Consider the following 25,317-nt stretch of genomic DNA (forward strand, 5'->3'; position numbering starts at 1 on the left):
ATATATATATAATTTATAATTTGCACAGTAATTAAATCATTTTTTTTATATATCATATTTTTTTATGCGATATCTCATGTATTTCATATAAATCAATGTTATCTTAAATATGATATATTTAAGATAAAAAGTTCACATACTGTAACGATTCCCATATTTTGTTGTACATTGCTAAATGCTGTGAGGCTTCGCTCATGTACCCCCGCATTTTCTCGTAAAACTCGCAGACAATCGGTTTGTCGAACTGCTTGGCCTTTTGCATTTCTCTTGCATCGAGTAAATTTATACAGTGAGTACAAATTCTAAAGTGTTGTTCACTGCTAGCTGAATCATTGACTAATGATAAGATACTGTTCAAGCTACCATTGGAAGGTGAGCGTGCCAACTTTGTGAGACCAATGCGCGAGCGTACTATTCTCTCAGGAAATGCTCGTTCCGACGTAGAGGACAGAGCGGAATCATCTTGTACAGACACAGGACTAGTCATTTTTCCTAAAAATAAAAAAGAACTGTTTTCATCAGATGTAACTTCAGAAATTTATCTGTGTCATTAATGTTATATGTATTACATACGTGCGTCACTTATAGAGAGAAATACTGTACAATTATGGCACATGACTGCTCCACAAAGTCTGCAGTGATGTTTTCGCCTCGCCAAATGAAAACTCTTAGCACAATTAGGGCATAAATTCACATCTTTCTCATCAATCCATGGCACAATAGTGCGTTCGTGAACTGTTATAAAATTTTTATTTATATTATATTTTTATTATACCATAAGACAAAATATTATAGATATATTGGTAAGTAAAGAGCTATCTTTTAATATACATTTTCACCTTTTCTATCGACAGGATCTGATGGTAAATTATTTAACAATTTATCTAGCCTTATAAGAAGTTTATTTGTTTCATAAGCATATCTCTCTAATCGAGTGTTTCTTATATTCTTAAAGTACTTTGTATGAGTTGTAATTGCACCTGAAACAGTTCTTTAAAATTAGTCACATGATATCCAATATTTGTCAACAATAATTCAAAATCAAAGATTACTCCTATTTAAAGAATAGCCTTGTTTGTTTGTGTTTACAGATAATATATAGAATGTATTTGTACCTATTTCTTGTGGTCCCCAATTAATTTCAGGACTTCTTCTCTTGTCCTGTGGAATTGCGCTTTGAAATGTTTCTGGTATATCATCCTGTTTCAAAATCTTTTTCTTGGCTTTGCCAAACAAATCTACAACACGCAAGCTCTGCGATATTCATTTTGTATACATTACAGGCTTAGTGACTGATAGTACAACTTTGAAACTCTGTGAACTTCTTTTACGATAAAATAATAAGATAAGAAGACGAAACGAGCTATGTATACCTTTCAACGATTTTAGAATTTCAGGATCATCATTGTGGACTTCCTCGAAATGTTTGGTCAAATGATTGGGTGCCTTGAAATCGGTCATGCATATGGGGCATATAAATCCCTCGAGCACTTCACCGTTGCCGGCCATTACAAGGCTAAAATATATTCTTGTGATTTACAGTTTAGAGTCCTTTGATTGCGTTCACCGGTTTCACATTGCGTTTTAACGTAGACATTTCTCCAATAATTCGGAAGAAAAATGCATCTCGCAGACGGCCATATTGAATGTGACAGCTGATAGAAATGTCAAACGCATTAACCTCATGCGATCGCGAACATGTATCTTGGTTAGTCCAGTTTTTATCAAATGTCTACGATATTTATATATATTGAACGATATTATATGATATAGAACAGTATTTTGAAATATTTCTGTTACAATTCTTATTACTATGTATTTTCGGTCCTTTAAACCTTACTGAAAGATTTGACATTTCTGTACTTGTCCAGTCTTTGTCCAAATTAAAGATAAGATTGATATAGAAAGCATTATAAAATTATTTTATGAAAGATTAGATATATATGTTGACATAAGAATGCCTTTTTTTATTCGAATCATAAATTCCGGGCTTTAAATAAAAAAAAAAGAATAAAATATTAATTTAGTTTTTAAATATTTATATATTTTGTATCTTACGAGAAACGTAGAAAAAACTTGAAAAACATTATATGTCTATCACGTAAATAAACATTTTTAAAAGCGTGAAAGGGAAGCCATAAATTATATTGTTTTTATGTATTTATTTATCTTATATATATATATATATATCTCAGGACATTTACATAAATTAGTATATACGGCTCAATAACACAGATATAATAGGGATCTCATACAAATGTTAAAAAATGAAGGTGTTATATAGGTGCTTGATCTATAACAGCATTGAATTCAGACAAATTTACAGGCCATCCTTTCCGATTCTTTCAAAAAATTCTGTTTTACATATTATAAAACCGAACACATCATTTTAGTAAAAACAATAAATGTATAAAAATTATATTATAAATTGGTGCTTTATACAATATCATATGTGTATCATGTTTAAACTAATAATTTTATATGACTTTATATTCCTGGCAGGAGAAATAAAACCTACATTTACATTCTATTTGTATATACGAGATCAATTACATTAATTTTATAAAATCACAAAAAATGCGTTAGTGCAATAGATATTCCATTAAAGCGAATATGTCCATTATACAAAATCATTTTGTAATAAAATTATGTGCGATATAAAATTATGTATAATATAAACACAAAATAAATCGAAACGAGATAGAGAACTTGTGCATTACGGCATGCAAATTTTAAATCAACCATCTTTTAAGGTTGCAGTCTATTTCGTCTTATGTTTTATACACATTATACTAATGTATACATAACATTTTGTGTATGTATTAAATACAGTAACAATTATTGATTTAATGTATATATACCAATGTGTGTGATGTTTAATTTACAGTATATATTGTCAATGATGATTGCTGTTACTGTTACTCATTTAGTACTTAAATGTATGTTATGCGTATCAATATTACAAACGCGTCAAATCAAGGCAAGATAATTTAATTTTGTTCAGACGTGTGCAAATTTGCCCAAAATATATGTTTATAAAGTATAGAGTTAATAACTATATACTTGTTAATAATATATAAATGTAACTTAAAAAGAAATATATTTTACAGTAAATTTAATGTGCTTTTGATATAAAAATTATTTTTTAAGTCTCACGAGACAATCATAATGCAACTGTTCACAATACAATTTCACAATAGAATCTGTGTATTATATACTTTTTTCTATCTGGATCCAATGCTCACTTAACATATTAATGATGGTAGTGGACGGAGTGGAGGAATGTGTGTAGGCAAAAACAGGGAGAGGACTAAAAATACCAAATACTCTAAATATACTATAAATGAGATCTCTTAAATCGCACGCTTGTCTACTAAAAAAAAAAAAAAAAAAAAAAAAAAAAAAAAAAAAAATATGCTACAAAATGTAAACGAAGTTCGGGCAAATTAAAAAAGAAAGAAATATTTTCTTTCAAATGGCATAAAATTATTAAATCACAAGATCAATGTCAGCAGCATCGTATGCCGCGACTCAAAGAAGTCAGAGAGACGATACCCAATCCTAAATAAAGCCAGGCGATTTGCAAAAATCGCTAAGTTATAATAAACTCATTCGGGAACGCGTTAGATTTATACAATCGAAGCGATAAAGCACGTGTTATATACGCGCTTATTTCGCGCGCGAAAACAATCGATCGCTTTACTCAACCTTGAATCTGATTAACGATGGTGCTAGATCCAACGGAAACGGACGGCGGGCTTGCCGACTCTTGCATTAGCGTGTGCGTTTCCTCCTCTTGATCGGAAAGCGGCAGCACTGGTGTGTCGTGCGAGTTGGCTTGCTTCATCTTCAGCTGACTCGGCACCTCTGTGAGTACTGGCCCGTACTGCGAAGTGGAACCCACCAGCAAGTCAGTCGATGGATTCAAACCGCCCAACATCTTTCCTCATAGCAACGCGTACATAAGATAAAGAAACGAGACGTACAAAACGTACCAGAGAGCGGATGGCTTCTGGTAAAATAAAATTATAAGCGCAAAATATCATATTCAGCTAACTGTGTCCGCTTACCTGACCACTGCTGCCCGTCATGCCGTTTCTCGGCGATTTGCTACGACGAAAGAAAGTGAGCCATGCCCAAATTAAGCCGAGTAATACGCCGACCAACATCATTCCAGCGCCTAATGCTACGGAACCTTTTCCCGCATCCTCTATTTGTTGTTGTACATTTGTAGCCATCGTTGTATGCCCTTCTGATTTTACCTACGATTGAATTCATTCATAATCACTTTAAACACACAAATCTAAATCTGAATGACGAGATAATTATAAATATACAATAGATTCCAGAAATGATAAAATATATTTGCACAATCACCCTGATGAGAATCGCGATTTTACCTCCTGTATGGAACTCGTCTGCGACGAGCCATCCGTGGAGACGAGGCTGACGAGCGTCGTCGTGAGGCCGGCGACAAAGAAGCACAGCGCGACCGACAGCAGCATCCATTCGAGCCACTTTCTAGAGCTGAGCTTGTGCCTGGACATGATGCGCCAGAAACCGTGCCTCAGGCCACCGCCACCGCCGCCGCCGGTGCCATCGCCACCGCTGTCGTACGTGTAGCCGACGGTCGTCGGCTGATAGACGGCCCCGCTGTCCGGCATGTCCTCCCGCGAGATGTACGCAATCTTCCCGCTTGGCGTTCTCGATTAGGAAGGTCACGATCGCTCGCGAAGAGCGGAGAAGCACCTCGTTTCAGCGTTATTACAATCGAACGGGGACAAAAGTAACGATCACGACTGTTGCGTCAATCGCGCGTCGCAACTCGAGCGCAATTGCACGATTTCACCAAGATGAGACACGAGACTTCTTCTCTGACGAACGCGCTTTTTGTAGATTTTTTTTCTTTCTCTCTTTCGTGGCGCAGCGCAATGTGGCTGCACCCGCGTGTTTGTAAATGCGATACGAGCAATTGCTGATGGCTGCTGATGACTGCGAGCAAAGCATGAATCGTACACGCGCGCGCACTGATGCATCGGATGCGTCTAACTTGCGCAATATGCGTCTGATGAGATGTCTGTTTCTTTCATAGTTTCTTTTGGAATTGTACGATTTAAACGTATACATATACCATTCTTCCTCCTTGATAGGCTTTTTTATTTAACCTTTTATACTTTATACTTTTAATCATAATCTAGTATTATCTGTCTAATCTAATTTATGTTTTCGAGGACACTCAACTGTGATTGGCCGATTCGTCTAAGTGTCTCTAAAAGACTGAAGTGTTTAAAATAATGTAAAAGATAAAATATTTTAGAAAAAAGCCGCGCAATATGTAAAATTGTTCAATATTAATGTAAACAAACAAAAAATAATTCTTTTTTTGCATTTCTTATATAAATCGAATTTAAAAATTTAGTTTTAGATATACCTACATGCATTTAAGTCCAAAAATACCATTTGTTGCAAAATATATATAAGTATAAACACAAACATGTATATTGGCATAAATTAAGAAATACATTTTGTCTAACTATGTCATAAATAATAATGACAACAATCTAAGAGAATAAGGAACACTCTGCGAACATAAAATTCATCTCTTTTATTAGGACGAATCAAGTTTGTTTGCATTATCTATTGTGTTCTTCATCTTTATACAGAAAAAACTTTATACATTAGTGATAAAATATAAGCGTAATATTAATATAATAAAATTTTTTAAAGTATCATATATATATAACTATGTACATATTTAATATTAATTAATTTTAACTTGCATCTGTATTTTCAATATTAACTTTCACTTTCTGAATAGTTTGAGTTATCTTCAATACTTATTGTACATGGAATGAATTCCTGCCCGGATTCCTGAAAAGAATAAAAATGACTTGTAGTAATAAAGATGAGAATTAATTTGCTATTTTAATTTGAAAAAATCATTACAAATGTAAATAATATTTTACATACTGTATTTACAATAATTTGTCTTCCTTCTTCGAAATTCAATTGTTCCATTTCCTCTGTTGTTAAGATTATTACAGAATCTTCAGGTATACTATTCTCATCTATATAAGTTATAGGTATGTCTGAAGAAACCTATACATATATTATGTATTTCATTAGATAGTAAAATATCATGAATTCCAGCTTATTAGACACACAGCTTGCAGAATTTGCAGTAGATACATTACCTCACAATAGCTAAAACTGGAACCTTCCTGTATTTTTACTTCAGTATCATGCTGTGGCATATCACCCAGATGTCGTTTTTTCATATTTGATAGTCTTCCCATTTTTTTCCCTTCTTGTTGAAGCCTTCGCCATATCGTAGTTTTCGGAATATGGTATGTCATAGATGCTGCAGCTTGCGACATTTTGCCACCCTTGCAAGCAGCCACAGCCTCTTCTAATCGCGATCTTTTCAATTCCTCATTTTCTGTTTTGCGTTTCTTCCAAAATGACAAAGGCAATTTACCTTGATCAACTAACCGTGCTTTATCTCTAAACAATGTTGTCTTTGGTATCTGTTAAATTAAATTTGATTGACTTTAATGAAATTAATTACAAATGAAATAAAAAATTTAAAAAGACGAAAAGAGAAAGTAATTGAAACAAAATTTACTTTAAATTCTAGTGCAACTTTTGTCAGATTCTCCCCTCTTTCCAAAGCTTTAACAGCAGCCTCTCGTGTATCTAGAGCATATGACCTTTTTGTTTCAGAACGTAAGTTCTGATAACCCTCTTTTTGTATGCGTCTCCATAACACAGTTTTAGGAATTCTGAACATTTCTGATGCATGTTGTAAGCTTGAACCACCTAATAAGAAAAGTGTAAGTGATTTATACAATTATTAATTAATGACATGTACATATACATACAAACATATATATTGGAATGTGTATAATATATTAAAATTTAAAAATATAAATTTAAAATAAAAAAGACACTAACTGATCACAGCAGTTATTGCTGCACTCATACATTCTGCGGGATATCCGTTTCTTGATGTATTTAAATGTATGCCTAATGCTTTTGCCCTCATATATAGCGTCGAACGTGGTATATTGTGCTTAGTAGCAGCTTCTATTAAAGTTTGTCCTAATTTTAAATCATTAATTGCAGAAGCCAGCATGTCATCGCTGTAATCTCTCTTTGTAGTTTCGCGGCGACGTTTCTTCTTCTTATTTGAGGTACAATTTTCAATGATGCTTTGTGTATGTAAGTCATTCTCTAAAGATCCAACTGCATTTTCTTCAATTTTATCTATTTCCGTCACAATTTCTTCCGTAGAATCTTTTATGTTTTTAATAGTTTTTTCTTCAAATCCATTTATCTGTTGAAAATATTATGAAACAATTATACATTTCTGACAATACAATATATATATTATAAGCTTTATAGCAAAATAAAATTCAAAATAGCTTGCAGGATACAATTAACAGTAGATAACAATTTGACACTAACATCGACAAGACCACTTATTTTTAGCGACTGCGCAGCCTCAAGTAAACTATTAATATTATCTACAGGAATTCGAACCTCGCCATGATAAATGAATTCAATAATTGATTTTATATTCTGAGGTGATATATCACTCAGAATAATTGTTGGATAATCTTCTGTCACTTGACTAAGAACTTCCTGTAAATTATGCGATATTGATATTACAATAATTACTATATATATTAATAAATAAAAATATAAATATAATTATCATATGTAATATCGTTATATTAATATATTGTTATATTACTTTTGTACAATATATTATACAAGCAATATATAGAGAGATATATAGAGAGACAACAAAAGAAATTTTGGGGAAAACTATATACAGTTTTTATACAATTGTGCAATTACTATTGCTGCTATTAAATGTATAATGCCCAATTGTATTTCCGAATTATTGATCGAAATAAAACATTTCTCAGAACGTTCGCGGAATTATCATGAGATAATTATAATTACAATTAATAATTATAATTATTATTATATTTTATTATTATATTATACTATTTTATTATTAATAATAATTAATAATGATAATAATTATTGTTAATATGCTACGAGATAGAGACAGTTTGTTTACTTTAAACAAAGTGCTGCATGCGCATAATACGATGCGATGCGCGTGAATACGTTGACCAGCTGCGGACAGAGTGACGTCTACCATACAGTCCTCCTCCAACAACTGTCGTACGACATCGGATAGGTGGTTTTGATAATCGCTCCATTTAAAGCGATAACTCTGATTAACTTTACGCTGGCCAGCAACGTCAGTCATGTCGTTTCAGTTTCGTTTCCTTTCCAATTCTTCGTCCTTCGAGACGAATGGAATTCGGAATGGGACTGTGATCGCGTATATAAGATGGGCAAGTTTATCCATCATTTCAGACGGTCGCACACAGATCGATTGATATAAGAGATGCTTGAAAATTCCCTATCGAACGACCAATCATCGGTGGAGCCACTCATCGCGCGCATAACGCTAGATTCTAGATAACGCTATTGTCGCCATGCAAGCATTACTAATACGCATTCGCTTCTCGTTCGTTCCGCGAAAGAAGTGACAGGTGACAGTTTTCTGTCATTTTTGCTTCGCTCCGATTTTTAGCATAATTATGAGATGCTACTTTAAATCGTATAAAAATGTGCAAACGGGTGTAAAATAATATGTGCCTTTCAGGCGCATTAATAGAAATATTGTTCTACGCTTATGATATGTGTGATGAAACGATGGAACTGAAAACAAAAATGATTTTACATTAGTTTACATTTTCCACACTCATGACAGATGAGAAATCTCAATATTATCAAAATATAGAAAATTTTATCGATCAATATGTAAGTTAAGTAATGGCACCTGCAAAAGACAAATGGATTAAACGTTTTATAATTACGGAAACAAGGCGGCATAAGAAGGGCTTCACAATTTACAAAATTACATCTATGGTATATGTGATAGATGTTTTAAAATATTATTGTACATTTTGTTTTCTGGGTCTCGATAATATCATCAAGCTTTTCATATTTTGTAGGTATTTCTGAAATCTTCTCACGAAGAATTGTCAAAGGTATCTGTATGGAAACGTTACAATGATTTCAAAAAGCTTCACTCAGAGCTCAGTAGTTTGCACAAGCGTTTAGGAATAAAAGAAGCCTTTCCAACTTTTCCCAAATCAAAATATTTCGGCAGATTTGAGGCCGAAGTTGTAGAAGAAAGAAAGAGATACATTTTGAAATTTTTGGAATTTGTAGGACGACATTCGTACTTATACTCAAGCGATACTTTTATAACATTCTTTGAAACTAGTCATGCGGATAATTATGCTAGCTATTGCGCGCATTCCTTATGCTCCGATACATCGGAGGATGATCTCATCGCCCCTTTGAATGATTCTGCATTTGCAAATGATACTACAGCACAAAACAATCTTCAAGTGCTATCAAAAACATCTCGCAATGTTTTGTCAAATCCGTGTTCCGCATTGCCAAATATTAATTATACCAACGAGAACGAATTCGCATCATCTCAAAGAAAGAACGAATCTCTTAGCGCTATCAATTTACAGATTGTAAATGTGAAAAAGGAAGAACAAAGTTATAAAACGGAAAAGTCGCATGCGCAAAATACTATTAGAAGAGATTGCGATGCAGATATTAGAAATAAAAACTTTGACGAAAACAATGTAACAACACTAAGCAATGTGTCAGGATTCTATAATGTCAACAATAATATTAAAGATTTTTCGAATTGTAATACGCGTTCCACGTGTTCAATATTACAGGAAAAAGTGAATACTTCATATCAGACACAGACGGATTTTACGCAATATCTGTTAGTAGCTGCTGCTCATATGAGCGCGGCCTTCAAGCATGAATCTATAGCCGAATACGAGGAAGCTTTCATGCAGTACAAACTGGGAATATCGTGTCTTATAAATGGCGTGCAGTTTGATCCCGATAGTACAAGGGTACCAAGTATAAAGGATAAAATATCAAAGTATTTAGTACGAGCTGAACAATTATATAACAGGCATTTAAATTGTAATATCTCAATAGTAAGCAAACCGGTATCAGAGCTTCAATATTATAAAGTACTTAAAGTAATAAAGTTGGTGATGCTCGTGATGGATATCCGTGCGAATTGTAACAGGATAATAAAAGTAAGAGATCTCAATTGGATATATATTTCACACAAGCTTTAATTTTAAGACATTAAAAATTTTTTAAATTATAATTTTTCAATAATATTAAATATTATAGTAGATGTTGTAGATAGCGTTTAGAAATTTGTAGTTATATAACTAGAGTAATTTGAGATAATTTTTTTTAGACTGTAGAAAGATCTTCTGTTCACGAGGATAATATAAGTGATTATATATTACGTGGGCAGGTACCATGCATGGTACATTTATACGCATGCATTGAAACTGAGACAACTATATTTCTGATTCTGCAATATGCAAGGTATAGATAATAATTTCACTTGTAATATTTTGTAGAATATCATTTACTTATGTTCTGTGTTATAGTTGTGGAAAACTATGGGATTTTGTAAGACTACATTACGAAGCATCTGACTATTTGCATACTGATGTGATTTCAAATCATGTATGTACAAATAAACATATTAATCAGGATCTCCATAACAATGAAAGTATTCACGAACCGAATAAAGCAGAAGAAGTTGTAGAAAATAATAAACGGGGAAAGGATCATCAATATTCTATAGATGTCCTAAATGAAATCTATATGGAGGTGCCTACTGTACAATTGTTAGAAAAATCGCAAAAATTGTTACAATCCGTTAATGCGACATTGAGACAAAGCAATTCCGTCGCAAATCGGTTAAATGAATTTAAGGGATCGAGACATTCGAAAGATGCACCATCGATGGACGCGAAAGCTAGAGTATTTCAAGAATCAGACTGTACATTATCTGATATTTATTGCAATAAGTCACCAAATAATATTAAGATAGATGATATTAGTGTCGCTGAGAATCTCTCAATGAAAAGTTTCGCGGAGGACGAAGATTCGAAAGGCGCTAATTCTTTATCGATAAGCAATAGCGAGAATTCGAATATATCGAAGAATATTCGCGAGTCTGTATTAAATGAAGATTGCACAATCCATAATTCACTTGCAAATAAAGTCAATGATTCATTTTATAACAACTCTACTTCGAATACTGTTTCAATACAAAATGTCTTGACCGATAATATAATATACATCTGTAAAAATAATAATATTAAAGATACGATCGATCGGACAATTTCGTCGAACGTTAACTCTAGTCTTGATGAAATACAATATTCGCATTCGTGTAAAGAAAATACTATGGATGAAGAAAAGATACTTTGGAAAATACCTGAAGCTGTAATTCGATCGTGGGCGGCTGAAATACTTTTAGCTCTGGAGGCACTTCATCAACAGAACGTCTTGATTCTCGATTTTAAACCTGATAATATTCTTCTCGACGACGCAGGACATGTGCGGCTCACTTATATTGTACCGCAACGCAATGTGGAATTGTCGAAGCTAACTCATCCATATTCGTCGCCCGAATCCACAATGTATTCTCCGACTATTCTCGTTACATCCGCTACAGACATTTGGAGTTTTGGAGTTATTTTGTATGAACTACTTACTGGCATTGTATGTAAAATTGGGCATTTTTAATTGTAAGGTTATTTTCAACAATAGTAAAGTTTGTCTTTATTTTTTTTTTTTGAAACAGGCGTTTATCGTCAAACATCCGGGATTATTTCACTCACATTCCACAGTTAACATTCCTGGCAAGCTATCAGAAAATGCAAGATCTTTGTTATATGGCGTAAGTTTATATTTATAAAAAATAAAATGACAAATTGTAACTTTATCTATAATATTATGGTTGCAGATACTGAAATATCATCCGGATGAACGATTGACAATAGATGAAATAAAACGTCATCCGTTTTTCGCGGGAATTGATTGGTCCACTATGGATAATTCTCAAACGTAATACTTATATTATTAGACAGTAAATAAATTTCGCATAATTGTTAATAAAATGTTGAATATGTATCTATTATTATAAAGAAGATATAAATTCATTTATATATAAAAACTTTATTTTAATGTAATACAAATAAGTAGTTCTAAAAACAAAAATAAAAAATTAATTTGATCAAAGAAATTGTGTAATATAATTATTTGGATTTTATTTTCTCAGTTCTGCTTATTGCTGACATACCATCAATGAATCTAGTTGTAAATAAGACATTAGCATTGTTGAACATACCAGGCTTCAAGGACACAATGATAAATTGTGAATGTTTAAAATGTTTCTTTAACATTGTGCCTATATTTTCTGTATGCGAAAGATCTAAGGCAGCATCTATTTCATCTAGGATATAAAGCGGTGCAGGTTTATAAAGAAGCATAGCTAAGACCAATGACAGGGCAACTAAGGATTTTTGACCACCGGATAATTCTCCCAACGACTCTTTCCAGACTCCTGAAAATCCGATCTTCACTTCTAAGCCATCTGTTATTGTTTCATTTTTTGGTGGTTCTAATTTAGCCTCGGCACCTGGCAATAAAGTACTGAATATTGAACCAAAGTCCCTGTTTACCTGAAGAAATAAAATTGATCAATATATCTTGCAAATTGTGCATTTACATAATATTCACATAATCTAAATTAGAAATAAATTTGTTTATAACATATCAGATTTAAATTGTTATATATGTATTCATATGTACACACGCAATGACATACATCCTATATATATATAAAATCTAATATGTTTAAAAAAAAAAAAGATATATTTTATTATACACGAAAATATAGAGAGAGTTATGTGTAATTTTGTATTTTAAAACTTTGCCTCTCAATGAAAAAATTATACCTGCTCCCAAGCTTTAATCAAAGTTTGCTTCTTCTTTTCATCTAAATGTGTGATTGTCTCAAGAATCTTTTTCTTGTCATTTTCAACTATCCTCTTCTTTTTTAATGTCTCGTTGTACTGTTCCTCTTCTTTATCAAGAAGATTGATTGATCGTGTGTTTATATTGCGACATAACTTTTCGCGCATTCCTTCCAAATGTTGTACTTTCTGTTCCATTTCATCTGGTTTATTGATTTTAAAATCGTATATTCCACCTAAAAGTATATATAATAAATACATAATTTTCGATCATATTTTTATATTCATCTAATAAAATAATATGTATATGTTTATTCAAATACCTTCCTTTCCAAAGTAAGCTTTCTCTTGCTCGATCCATTCATATTTTCTTGTGAGTTCCAAAACCTTATGTTTACAATCAGCCGCACACTTTTTGATATCATTAATTTCATGATTTAATTTTTTAATGTCTAATTTCAGTTCTCTGTTCTGGTTAATAATATCTTCTTTTCTTGTTAATAATCCTTGCATATCTTTGTTTTGCTTATTAATAACGTTCTTTTGTTCTTTAACACTATTCTGTAGTTCTGTAACTTTGTCTTTTGTTTCTTTCAATTCTTGCTGAAGAGTTTCTCCCTTTTGTTCAAACGAATTGCTTTTTCCTTCAGCTTGAAGTAATTGCTCATTACCACTTTCAATACTCTTTTTCAACTCTTTTATTTCTAATTCAAGTGTTTCTGATTCTTGCTCCCGTTTCTGCCATTCTTTGCGACTTTGTTCTGCTTTTTTCTTTAAGATGTCTAATTGATTCTCAGCTTCTTTTAATTGTTTTTCACGAATGTTTACTGCATCTTTTAACTGAGTTTCTATGTCTTTTGCGCGTTTTGTGCTATCCTTCTCTAAATTCTTTGCTGTGGTTATCCGTTGGTTAAGTTCTTCAATAGTTGCATTTAAAGAATCTACCTATCAAAGCATCAACAAAATAATCAACTTATAAAATATATATTTACATACAAATTACTGTAAATTTGATTTTCAAATACATATGTACATACCTCTTCCTTAATTTTATGATAACTTGTTTGTTGCAATCTCTGTCGTATCATATCCATTTCATAAGTCACTAGATCAAATTTTTGTTTTAATATTGCATGATTTTCTGCAGTTTGTGCAACATTTGATAAAGCAGTCTCTACATCTCTCAAGAGATGCTCTTTCTTGTTAAGTTCATTTTGAGTTTCTTTTAATTCTTCTAGTTTTAATAGAATTGATCCAGATTTTGCTGGAGCACCGCCAGATAACGTACCAGCTGGATCAAAGAGATCACCTTCTAAAGTAACACATTTTTTCATGATTCTTTCATGGAATGCTATTTTCTGGGCAGCTTCCATATCTTTGCATATAAATATTTGGCCAAAAATCCAAGTCATTGCTGGTGTAATCTCATTTGGGAAATCTAAGAGAGCCAAGGCAGGTTGAACATTCTCTTTTCCGACCAATCTTTCTGCCAAAGTGATTGTTTGTTGATCCATAAATTTACCAGTCACTCTATTAAGTGGTATAATAGTAACTCGTTGTTGTAATTGTCCATATTGGAGGATCTTTTTACTTGTGCTTTCTGTGTCAACTATTACATTATAAAGCTGAAACAAAATTACTATCATAAAATAAATTCTCATTAAAAAATTATTGATAAATGAATATTATTAATATATGAATATTACCTTTCCTCCAGCAGCTACTTCTAAGGCATATGCAGCTTTTTTATCCTTTATGCTAATTAATTTGCACACAATACCTTTTACTGATTTTGCATTAAAATTAGGTTCAGGATTTTGATATTCAAACCTCGTTTGAGGATGTCTTAGTTCAAACTGATCCAGTTTCTCACGCAATGGTCTTATTTCTGCCATCAAATTATTTTTTTGGTTTTTCAAGCTTTCTGAATAACCATCCTTATAGTTTAATTTTTGCAATTCATTCTCCAAATTTTTCAATTCTTTCTGTTTCTTCTCCAGATCCATATTATATTTCTTATATTCATTTTCAGTGCTATGCATATCTTTTTGTTTCTTATTCAACTGTTGCCTGTTATGATTCAGCATCATTTCACATTGTTTAAGCTCAGTTTGCGCTTGCGTTATGCTTTGCTTGGCATTTATTAATTGTTGCTCTAATGTGGCATTTTTACCATCTTCACTCTCCAATAGACCAGCACTGATCTTCTGATACTTCTCTTGTGCTTTTAATAATGCTTCAGTATCCTTCTGATCCATTTCCTTTAATTTCTGAAAAACTCCTCCAACTTTCTCTAATTCTTCTTCTTTTAAGTTAAGTGCATTTTTATCATCAGCTATGTTAATCTTTATTTGATCTATTGTTTTCTTTGTTATTTTAATATTTTCTTTGTTACTGTTAATTTCAGCTGTTAATTTGTGTTGCTTCTTTTCATATCCTTGTAACTCTTGCTCTAAGGATTCCAATGTACCACCTTTCTCCTATTGAAAGATTGCTTAATAATAATATTTATTTTATACTGCACATTTAAAGTACTATTTAAACTGCCTATGGTAAATTCAATATTATTCTTAAAAAATCTGTATTATTATTATTAGATTACATGTATAACAAAAAAGAACTGTTCATATAAAGATATATGAGAGTCACATATTAAAAAATTAAATAATAGTGTCACATATAAACAAATGCAAATTTAAAACATCTTCTAAACATATCTTCTTAGTCTTTCAGTGTTGTTTATATCTTATTATTCTATATGATATTCTATATAAATTTACAAATAATCTATGAATTTTATAAAAAAAAGAAATAGAACAAATAAAGTAACAAATAAATCATACCTCTTCCCGTTTCTTCAATAGCTCAGCATATTTTTCTTCTATGTTTTTGATTTCTTCTTCACCAGTAGCTATATTCTCTACATTCAAATCTATTTTATTTTGCACAATCTTGACATTCTCTTCTGTTTTCTGACTATTATTTAAAGCAGTAACATACTTCCATGCAAGATAAATTCTCTTGCAATGTTCAAGTTCTCTCTCTATCCGTTGGAATTCTACATATTGTGTTCTCTCTTCCTTCAATTTATTCAATCTTGGTCCTATTTCTTCTTTCAAAATCTAAAACATAGATTTAACAATTAGAAATATTAATGTGTAAAATGTATCCATGCGAAACTGTATTGACAACATACATCGTTAATCTCTTTCAATTTGCTATCCTTCTTTTCTATAGTAATAAGTGCCGACTGTTTTTTCTTCTCATACATTTTTGTTCCAGCTGCTTCTTCAAGCATAGATAAAATTTCTACTGGTTTCATATTTAATACTTTTGTTATTCTACCTTGCATGATCAGAAAATGTGGATTATTCACATTCAACTGAACTGAACAAAACAGATCTTGTACACGTTTATTTGGTACATTTGTTCCATTGATCATGTATTTATTTTTACCGCCAATTATTACTTGTCTTGTAATTATAATTTCATCGTAATGTTCATAACCCATAGGAGACGACTCTCTGTCATGATTATCAAATATTATTGTAACACTGGCTTTTTTCACACCAGCTTGTCCTGATTTATAAACTAAGTCTTGTAAAGAAGTAGCACGTACCTGTATTTAAGCAAATCCACCTTGTTAATTATATATTTTGATAAATTATAATGAATAATTTGCAATAAATGTACTAAACAATTTTCATTTTTAATGCATATAGCAAATATTAATGATTAATGTAAAAAAACTTTTGTAATTATATGCGTTATAACACAAAGTTATCCAAGAATATTTTTTATGAGAAAACTTTATGCAAGAATAAGGCTATATTAGAATATTGTGCAATATCCTGCAAAAAAAAAATTATGAAGAACAAGATTTATACACTCACTTGACCAAGATTTGTAATGCCCAAAACGAAACATATTGCGTCCAAAATATTTGATTTTCCAGTGCCATTGAATCCTGTGATTGCATTGAATTCCTTATCAAAAGCGTTTATTTCGATTCTCTTGCAATAGGATTTGAATCCTTCCAATATCATCGATTTAATATACATCGTTAAAATTAATAACAGAATATATTATAAAATACAACGTTATTAGCATATTAGTTATGATGCACTTTACGCGATATAACGCAAGAAGCTAATCTCCCGCAAAATTCGAATGTTTCAAACTGATAACTCGCAGAAAACCAACCGTTATACTCGCATACAAAAGCGAAGAAATATATCCTGCGAGGTAAGGAGCCAATCAGCTTCTGTTATTTCCACAAAAATCGAAGGATGATTGGTCACAAAGTAAAGCCCGTATCACACTACGCATTAAAGATTGGAATTTGACTAATCAGAATAAAAGGAGCTAAAATTTCTTGTTTCTGATTGGTCAAATTTCAGTTTTCAATTTTTAATCTCAATCTTCAATATATAAAGTCCGTATCTCAATCTTCAATGCGTAGTCTGATACGGACTTAAGGCCGTGTTCCAAAATTCACTGCCATACTGCCTACTGGAAATCTATTTTTTACAATTTACAATAGTCGCTTTCCATTTACATCAAAACTCAGATAATTCTCACTTGCGTTCTCTCTCGCTCGCACGTAGCATACATGCGAGTGAGAGAGAACGCAAGTGAGAATTATCTGAATTTTGATGTAAATGGAAAGAGAGCAACAATTATTGAGCCAATTAACATTGCAATAAAGGATGATCGATAAAGTCCGCCATTTCCTCGTTTGGGTTTTACATTGAGATGAATGATGAAATGACATGGCAGTTATCACCGAACAGAAGAGAGAAAAAAAATTATATATTGCATTTTATTAATCGTATATTTAATATACATAATAGATCCATAACTGTCAAAATAATCGTTACAAAATTGCCGAATCAACAATCATGCATAAATATTTGGATGCGTTCGACTCGAAAATAGCTATTTGATTAAGTTCCAAAAACCTACTAGTCTGATATTATTTGCTTTGATCAATCAAAACAAAGAAACTCCGAATGTAATAAAGTGTGAAAAAACGTTTGTAAGATATTAAAAATTTCTTGGAATCTATGTAGATATTCGGATTTTGTTTATTGCTTGGACTAATTAAAAATTTATTCCAAAATAGTATACAGAAAAAAAATAAAAGATGGAATATAAGGAATTTGAATGTACATGTTTAGCAGAAACAGTAAAAAATTTTTATTCATTAGTACCTCAATTAATAGAGCACATACTCTAAATACGCGAGTACATGCAATAAATATATGCTATGTAGATAGCATTTTATTATTGGAAAAATCAAATCTCCATAATTGACCCGGTATATTAGCACAGCTAGTCGCTCGTACGTTCTCGTCGCTATGTAATCCAGTACCATCGAGACAGAGCCCACTTTCTACATGTATTATTCTGCCATCCTACAATCAAAGCATATTATTCAGTCATTTTCGCGATATACATAGCGTGCGCGTAATAATCTTTGTTAATATTAAAAATCGATACAGTACATTAGTCAATATCCACTCTTTTCCGCCGTTTTCATTATTGCACTCGGTCATTTGAACTTGTACATGTGGCTGTTGATTGTCATCTAATATTATCCCACAAGTATCTTCCTTCCGTAATTCGCCAGAATTACTCAATGAGAAAAACTAATTTGTAGCGAATACAACATGGAATTTTAGCGAATTTGTCTTCAAGTATGACATTAATGGTTAGGTTCAATTGGCATTAAAATTTACAAACCTGACTTGGATATAATTTAGTATGACAACTGTATAAACCTAAATTGTATGGTTTATCTTCCTCGTGTTGCAAATTATCTAGGCACAATTGTTTACTGCGTAATCTGACACGACCATATGCCACCACATTTTCATCAGGGATAAATTTTTCTGGATAAATATTATCAAGATACCATTTAAAACTTTTGCATTTGAGCCTTTTACGCAATTCTAAACGTTCGCTTATATCTCCAAAAAGTTTTGGATTATCCTGCAAATTTTATTTATCTATGTAAGATGCAATATGTGACTTAAATAATTATTTGAATAATTTCTGATTTTACCTTGAATTCACTACGATGGAGCAAAAATAATCTCTTATATCCATCCATCCACACAAATGCTAAACGAGCAGTATTTATTCCATGAGTATCTTTATCATTTGGAAATTTATATGGATGAAAGTTTCGGAATATATGACCGACTCGAGAACAAGGAATGATTTCCAATGTACCACCACACTGCCAAATCTATCGGAGAGTATCAATTTATAAAAAAAAAAATTGATCTCATTAGGCTAATATTAAATTCTTGATACATGTGAATGTAATTACAGAATAAGTTTAGTAAGAATATTTAGAAATTTTACTTACTCTGAAGGACATCTCCAGATTTTCTCCTCCCCAACCATCCATTTTATCATCGTAACTACCAGTTTCCCAAAAATACTTTCTGTTAATAGCAAACAAACCACCTGCCATAGTAGGAGACCTAGTTGGTGATATAGGAGAAGAACGTGATTTGATCTCATGTTTCTGAATATTTATCCATGTGAAATGACCAGACCATGTAAATCCACCAACTTGAAAGAAAGATGCTTCATTATCATGAAAATATTCGAGTGTCTCCTCGGAAATATTATCAATTATTGGCATTAATACAGCATTTTTATTATCCTTTATTCGCTGTAACAATGGTTGTAACCTGTATTGTATTAAAATATATAAATATTAATGATGTTCTCTCTTTTCATTTGTAAAGTTATTGTTATATTTAAGATATAAAAATCGGATATATATATAAAACAGAGGAAGTATGTTTTCTAGTTAAATTAATACCAGTTCAAATTGATACCAGTCTTTGATAACTTCGCAATGTGCATCCAGAAAAACAAGAACATCGCCTTTAGCATTTCTAGCTCCATGAAGACGAGCGCGTATCAGTCCTTGTCTATACGATAATCTCAGTAACTTTACTTTTGCAGGTAAACGTGTTGAAAGATAATAATTTAGTTGTCCTTGAAGTTCTTCTACAAATCAACAAAACAAAAAATATACTTTTTAGTACATTATCATTAATTTAAATACTGATATTAATTTTTCTATACCTTCTTCACTATGATCGTCAACCAAAATAATTTCTTTCAATAAATGTGGCGGAGAATCCTTCAGGACACTGTGTACCGTACGTAACAGAACACTCCATGGTTCGTTATAAAAAATAATTATCACACTAGCGCTTGGTAATAATCTGTCATATGTAAGATTCATGCATCTGTAATGTAAAATCCATATATGCATTTACAAATACAAAAGAGAAAGAATATTATTACATGTAGATGTATAAAAATAATCTCTTTAAATGCTGTATCACACATATTAAATTCTTACAGTGGGTTGCGTATATCTGGTAATTTTCTAGTTAATGATATCTTATTTGAGAGAACAACGTTCAACGCTTTCTTTCTCAAAGCTGCTTCACCTCGAAACTTATCTTTTCCATATAGGTAAGCAGGTTCACCATTTTCTCCGAGTCCAGGTACAACATCATATTCTAACTTTAATATCTGCTCCTCATATCTAAAATATTTTTTTAATTGTTAGAAAGAGTGCAAAATAACTGAATAAAATTAATAATAAACAAATGTGTGAAATAAGTGAACAAAACTGCAGATGATAAATTATACAGCATCAACAAGATCAAATACAAATCTACCTTTCCTTCTGTAACCTTTGCAACGCAATATCTACATCTTTTTGTCTTTGCGAATTATTGTCTTCTCTTGGAAATGGTAGCTGATCCTTGTAACTCTTAGAATTGTCATCAGCACGAAATATTTGCCGGGCGATAATGAAAATACCAATTATATACAGTGTGCAAAATGACAATTTCAACACAAGAGTTTTGCGGTGAACAGGCATTATTCTACAGGAATACAATTCATCGCATAGCCAATATAACCGATATATCCAATAATCGGTAATATATTAATCACTGTATTTATTGCCAACGTCAAAAGGTCCAGGTTATGGTAGAGCAACACTTGTCAGATGTATATGTAGTTATTGTCGGTTATGTATTCCGTTCACGGCGCGTGCCACATCTGCAACAGGTGAAAACAAATTGTCAATATGGATCTTTGAAAGATATCGCGTATTACCGCGATAAAAGCGATACATATGTTCCGATATTTACGATGTGCTAGCCATACATTTGCTCTTTACTACGAGAAAAGAGAGAGAGAAAAAAAAAAAAAGAGGTTAAAAATCAACATGTGTCAGTGCCCGTAACAACATTTTTATGTGCCCTCCGACCGGTTATACCGGTGTGTGTATTGACATTTGATATACATGTATATTTATTTTTATTGCAAATTTTCAGGTTGCAAGCATAATGTAGATAATATTAAATCCATAGCAAAAGAAAATTGTCTTATTCTCCTGTCACACACATGTCATAAATAAAAAATTAATAATTTCTGTACAATTAAAATACGAAACTAGCACTCTATAGAAGGAAAGCTTTTAGAAATACATTATTTTGAGGCATATATAAGTTGTATTTAATTTTAGGCTAAAGTGAATGTGAAAATAACATAATTACACCAGATTTAAGATGCAAAAAGTATATACAAGAGCCCAATTATATACAATATTCTAAATGTAAGATCAATCATATGTAACATTACTATTCTAGGACTTTTCCCAATTTATTGTCTGAGATTATTATACATTTCTTTTTGTAATAGATTAAGTAAACTTTTATTAATCACTATTATAGCGTTTTTGAATGAAGCAGATTTGATCACAATTCGCCATAAACATATTTTTGACCAAAAATGGGTTTTGAATTTGATATAATATAAGTAATACATTAATAATCATCCCATTTAACGCTACTTTGGCTTTAAAGCACAAGATTCTTTGTCCTGATTAATCACACAATCAATTACTCGAAATATTTCATTAATTAATCTAATAATTCAAGTACTCCTAATAATTCAAGACAGAGTTTATGACGTAATTAATCGCTCTCAGAGCGATCAAATTTTCTTCACTCGAAAATGCTATTCATATCATGCAAAATACCCAAATATATCGAAATAAAAGCAAAAAATTCTAGGAAGTTCTAGGAATAGCATCGAATGTTTCTCTCTCTCTTTTAGACAGAAAGTATTGTTCAATATCAGAAAATGATTTGCCCAAAGTTTCTGGCAAAAAGAAGTATACAAAAGCTGTACCTATTAGGGAGATAAAGCTAAAAAAGAAAAAGATACCTTCAATACTCATGCTTTTTAAAATATAAGGATAGCTCTTCACAACAACAAACATCATTATGTAAGCAAAAGAAACCATGAGACCCCCACCGATACCGCGTATGGATACAGGCAATAATTCTCCAATCAACGTCCACGGTATATTTATAAATCCAAACGTACTGGTGCAAATATAAGATAATACAAAAAATAGTAATAACCATTTTTGGTCCACCATGGTTTCCTCTATATTACCATTTTCATCATATGACATTGTGAAATACATATACATTCCCGAAAGAAACATAGAAATAGTCATTCCAATTCCACTCAAGATGCAGAGAACTCTTCTGCCATATTTTCTACTATAAAACACTGTTAGTATACTTACAATGAATCGAATGATACCTAACATAATAAGGGCATCGTTTTCATCAAAACCTTTGCCAAATGTTCCACCCATTTCACGAAAGACAGAAATGGCATAAAATATGATCACATAGCAACCAGATAGTTGTTGCAACAGAAAAAGTAAGAAAAGTATCGTTATAGGCTTATAGACGGTCGGAGATGTAAATTTGTGATAATATTTTATAAATACTGTTATATTTTTTGACCCGCTCACTTGGTTTCTGTACGTTTCCATGATTCGCGAATATTCTTGCTCGTAAATCTAGAAAACGTTTATTTGTTGAAGATATTCTGATGTATAGAAGATATTACGAAACATTATTGTACTCACCGTTTGTCGTCTGTTAAGTTGTTTTAGACTGCATTTCATTTTGCAAATTCTTTTTTCGTCAAATATTCCATTTGTAAAGAATACAAGCCAGTAAGGGCTTTCAGGTACAAAGTAAAATGCAAAGAAAATGCAGCACTCTAATACAAGGAAAATTATAGCCATTTTACGCCAATCTAACAGTACAGCCAAACAGCAGGTAATTAATATACCCAATGAAACAAATACCGAATTAAGGCATAGAAGCATCGGTCTGACTTGCGGATGTGAGAGTTCTGATATATAAACCAATCCAACAGTCGTTAATCCTGCTGCAATGCCGGCTATAACTCGAGCCGCATAAATAGTAATTAAGGATTTAGCGAGAATCAATGAAATCCATGATATTGCTGCAGGAATACAAGATAATAAACAAACCGGTTTGCGTCCAAATTTATCCATTAGAGGGCCAGCAATGATAGATCCTATTGGCAATGTTATTGTAACTAGGCTTGCTACAGAACAAAAAGTACAAAATAACATAGCGCTACTACCACGTGCTATCCTAATTTAATAAGAATTTCTAAATAACACTACACATCTGTTGTAAGCGTATAACTTCAACTTATAGATATATAAATCTTATTATAAAACTGACCTATCCAAGATTCTTCGTTCTCAGTTACTTTGAAATCAACACTGTCTGATGCTAATCCACTTATTAAAACTGTACTATAAGCCATGTTTATACCAGCTTTTATAACCATGCAATGAATTATACAGCTTGCAATAACCTGAAGAAAATAATTGTGATAAAAATTTACATCTATAGAGAAACATGGAAAATAAAGATATCATGAAAATCTTACCTGTGGTGTTATATCTGTCATTGTTATTTTTTCCTTTGAGCTTCTGATGGAAGTTTGATCAAGAAAGCTACTGCAAAAAATTCAAAATAGTTTATAGATATTTTAAATAAATGCAAAGAAATTCAAAAATAATAACAATAAATACATTTACACATAAATTAACATATATACAAAATTCTTTTTCAAATAACATTGATTTGTACTCTTTATGCAAGCACTTTATATATTTTACCTTATAGTTTCATTGTCAAGTTTCTTGTCATTTTCTACAGTTGTGTACGTCCTTTCATCAGCATGTTCTTGTATTTTATCCATTTCAGATAATAATAACGATATCTTGCCAAGATGTATTTCTAAAAGAAGCATACAATAAATAATAAATATAGCATATAACAATTGGTACATCACTGTTATATATTTAAAAAATTAAGACAGAATCATAAAAATGTATCAATTAGACTAATTGACCTGATCTCTCAGATACATCAGAGATTCCTTTTTTAGAAGCTTCTCTGTCGTTTGTATAACAAAATTTACTAATTGAAGTCGTGTATATAGAAGTACTAAAGCTGTATGATAGTCACCCTATCGAAAATGCTCTTGTTAGTTGATTCCAATTGATATTCACGTTATTGCGCTGTGTAATCGTCTACCAGAAGACTTAGACTTATTTATGTTAATGTTCCTCATTTTTGAAATAAAAAGAAGTCAAGAAACGCCAAGAAATCGTCTCGTCTCGTGAGTATGAAGCTCACATTGGACTATGGCAATGGAGATAAAATCTAACAACACGAAACCCACTCTATGTCACAACATATTTATGCACGAATTGACCAATCATGCGTGTTGTATACAAACGCAATTCTACGGTTTCCTCAAATTAGATTCGTGATTGGTCGATTTTCCTGACGTTATAATTGGAGTTTTCCAGTAAGAAACATAGAACACAATGATTTGCTATCAAATAGAAAAGTGTTCGGGATTTAAAAAATTCTCCATTCGATAGCCAACTGCGTGACATTTCTATCTGTGTTTTATTGCTGGGAAAAGCACTTAAAGCCCGTATCAAACTACGCATTGAAAATTGAAGATTAAAGATTGGAATTTGACTAATCAGAACAAAAGGAACTAAAATTTCTTTATCCTGATTGGTCAAATTTCAATCTTGAATCTCAATCTTCAATGCATAGTATCATATCTGATACGGGCTTTATATTTGATCGAATTATATACGTTAGTGAGGATTCATAGTGTTTGCTTAGTGCGCATGCGCGACTTTATTCCTACTACAGCGCATCCATAGACATAGGCCGGTATTCATAGTCCGTTCTTATATTCAAGATCGTCTTAGCTTCCAACTTCCAACCATAGATGCAAGTTTTGCGTTTTGTGCCCGCTGCCAGCGCGTGTAGAGGGGATACGACACAAGCGTGAACCGTGTACGTGTAAAGCCCGTATCAGACTACGCATTGAAAATTGAAGATTAAAGATTGGAATTTGACTAATCAGAACAAAAGGAACTAAAATTTCTTTGTCCTGATTGGTCAAATTT

At 31.9% G+C, this 25,317-nt stretch overlaps 7 protein-coding genes across 13 annotated transcripts in view; 1 reads left to right on the forward strand and 6 right to left on the reverse strand.

Moving 5' to 3' along the window:
• Positions 1-1,947, reverse strand: part of LOC115233504 (rabenosyn-5) — a 3,480-nt gene extending 1,533 nt beyond the window's left edge. Inside the window, exons 1-5 of the mRNA XM_029803987.1 lie at positions 1,374-1,947; positions 1,116-1,238; positions 840-980; positions 574-735; positions 141-492 (exon numbers count right to left, since the gene is read on the reverse strand). Of these exons, the coding sequence (XP_029659847.1) occupies positions 141-492; positions 574-735; positions 840-980; positions 1,116-1,238; positions 1,374-1,509 (914 nt within the window). The 5' untranslated portion in view covers positions 1,510-1,947. The remainder of the gene's footprint in view (positions 1-140; positions 493-573; positions 736-839; positions 981-1,115; positions 1,239-1,373) is intronic.
• A 198-nt stretch (positions 1,948-2,145) lies between these two features.
• LOC115233506 lies at positions 2,146-4,664 on the reverse strand. Its single transcript, XM_029803992.1, has 3 exons — positions 4,401-4,664; positions 4,071-4,262; positions 2,146-3,940 (listed from the first exon to the last, which is right to left on the reverse strand). Exons 1-3 carry the CDS (start codon positions 4,662-4,664, stop codon positions 3,704-3,706), a joined length of 693 nt encoding a protein of 230 aa, XP_029659852.1. The 3' UTR covers positions 2,146-3,703.
• A 922-nt stretch (positions 4,665-5,586) lies between these two features.
• Positions 5,587-8,404, reverse strand: LOC115233505 (kelch-like protein 40b). Of its 3 annotated transcripts, none has more exons than XM_029803989.1 (7): positions 8,093-8,404; positions 7,543-7,644; positions 6,955-7,336; positions 6,626-6,819; positions 6,195-6,527; positions 5,971-6,099; positions 5,587-5,871 (listed from the first exon to the last, which is right to left on the reverse strand). In XM_029803989.1, exons 1-7 carry the CDS (start codon positions 8,285-8,287, stop codon positions 5,797-5,799), a joined length of 1,410 nt encoding a protein of 469 aa, XP_029659849.1. In that variant the 5' UTR covers positions 8,288-8,404; the 3' UTR covers positions 5,587-5,796. The 3 variants fall into 3 exon arrangements, with proteins under 3 accessions (XP_029659849.1, XP_029659848.1, XP_029659851.1); XM_029803988.1 differs by having other exon boundaries at positions 7,468-7,644; positions 8,093-8,396; XM_029803991.1 differs by lacking the exon at positions 7,543-7,644 and having other exon boundaries at positions 8,093-8,403.
• Positions 8,405-8,509: 105 nt separating this feature from the next.
• Positions 8,510-12,183, forward strand: LOC115233502 (ribosomal protein S6 kinase delta-1). The gene is made up of 6 exons (XM_029803986.1): positions 8,510-8,955; positions 9,042-10,169; positions 10,340-10,473; positions 10,539-11,664; positions 11,747-11,842; positions 11,909-12,183. Exons 1-6 carry the CDS (start codon positions 8,860-8,862, stop codon positions 12,011-12,013), a joined length of 2,685 nt encoding a protein of 894 aa, XP_029659846.1. The 5' UTR covers positions 8,510-8,859; the 3' UTR covers positions 12,014-12,183.
• Positions 12,184-12,187: 4 nt separating this feature from the next.
• LOC115233501 (structural maintenance of chromosomes protein 2) lies at positions 12,188-17,136 on the reverse strand. Its single transcript, XM_029803985.1, has 8 exons — positions 16,814-17,136; positions 16,117-16,539; positions 15,764-16,042; positions 14,627-15,400; positions 13,958-14,545; positions 13,244-13,865; positions 12,903-13,156; positions 12,188-12,626 (listed from the first exon to the last, which is right to left on the reverse strand). Exons 1-8 carry the CDS (start codon positions 16,979-16,981, stop codon positions 12,201-12,203), a joined length of 3,534 nt encoding a protein of 1,177 aa, XP_029659845.1. The 5' UTR covers positions 16,982-17,136; the 3' UTR covers positions 12,188-12,200.
• Positions 17,137-18,095: 959 nt separating this feature from the next.
• LOC115233458 (polypeptide N-acetylgalactosaminyltransferase 1-like) lies at positions 18,096-21,473 on the reverse strand. 2 transcript variants are annotated; one of them, XM_029803892.1, is made up of 10 exons: positions 21,119-21,473; positions 20,639-21,026; positions 20,314-20,502; positions 20,031-20,197; positions 19,778-19,952; positions 19,297-19,627; positions 18,988-19,173; positions 18,666-18,914; positions 18,428-18,571; positions 18,096-18,337 (listed from the first exon to the last, which is right to left on the reverse strand). In XM_029803892.1, the coding sequence occupies exons 2-10, from the start codon at positions 20,842-20,844 to the stop codon at positions 18,188-18,190; spliced, it is 1,797 nt and encodes a 598-aa protein (XP_029659752.1). In that variant the 5' UTR covers positions 20,845-21,026; positions 21,119-21,473; the 3' UTR covers positions 18,096-18,187. The 2 variants fall into 2 exon arrangements, with proteins under 2 accessions (XP_029659752.1, XP_029659754.1); XM_029803894.1 differs by having other exon boundaries at positions 21,135-21,153.
• Positions 21,474-21,608: 135 nt separating this feature from the next.
• LOC115233459 (facilitated trehalose transporter Tret1-like) lies at positions 21,609-24,540 on the reverse strand. Of its 4 annotated transcripts, XM_029803898.1 has the most exons (7): positions 24,350-24,540; positions 23,998-24,118; positions 23,766-23,835; positions 23,555-23,690; positions 22,921-23,411; positions 22,804-22,851; positions 22,437-22,586 (listed from the first exon to the last, which is right to left on the reverse strand). In XM_029803898.1, the coding sequence occupies exons 2-7, from the start codon at positions 24,078-24,080 to the stop codon at positions 22,566-22,568; spliced, it is 849 nt and encodes a 282-aa protein (XP_029659758.1). In that variant the 5' UTR covers positions 24,081-24,118; positions 24,350-24,540; the 3' UTR covers positions 22,437-22,565. The 4 variants fall into 4 exon arrangements, with proteins under 4 accessions (XP_029659757.1, XP_029659755.1, XP_029659756.1 ...); XM_029803897.1 differs by having other exon boundaries at positions 21,609-22,851; positions 23,766-23,832; XM_029803895.1 differs by having other exon boundaries at positions 21,609-22,851.
• Between the last annotated feature and the right edge of the window lie 777 nt (positions 24,541-25,317).

Source organism: Formica exsecta, unplaced genomic scaffold (genome assembly GCF_003651465.1).
Source record: "Formica exsecta isolate Colony F162 unplaced genomic scaffold, ASM365146v1 scaffold175, whole genome shotgun sequence".
NCBI lineage: Eukaryota > Metazoa > Arthropoda > Insecta > Hymenoptera > Formicidae > Formica > Formica exsecta.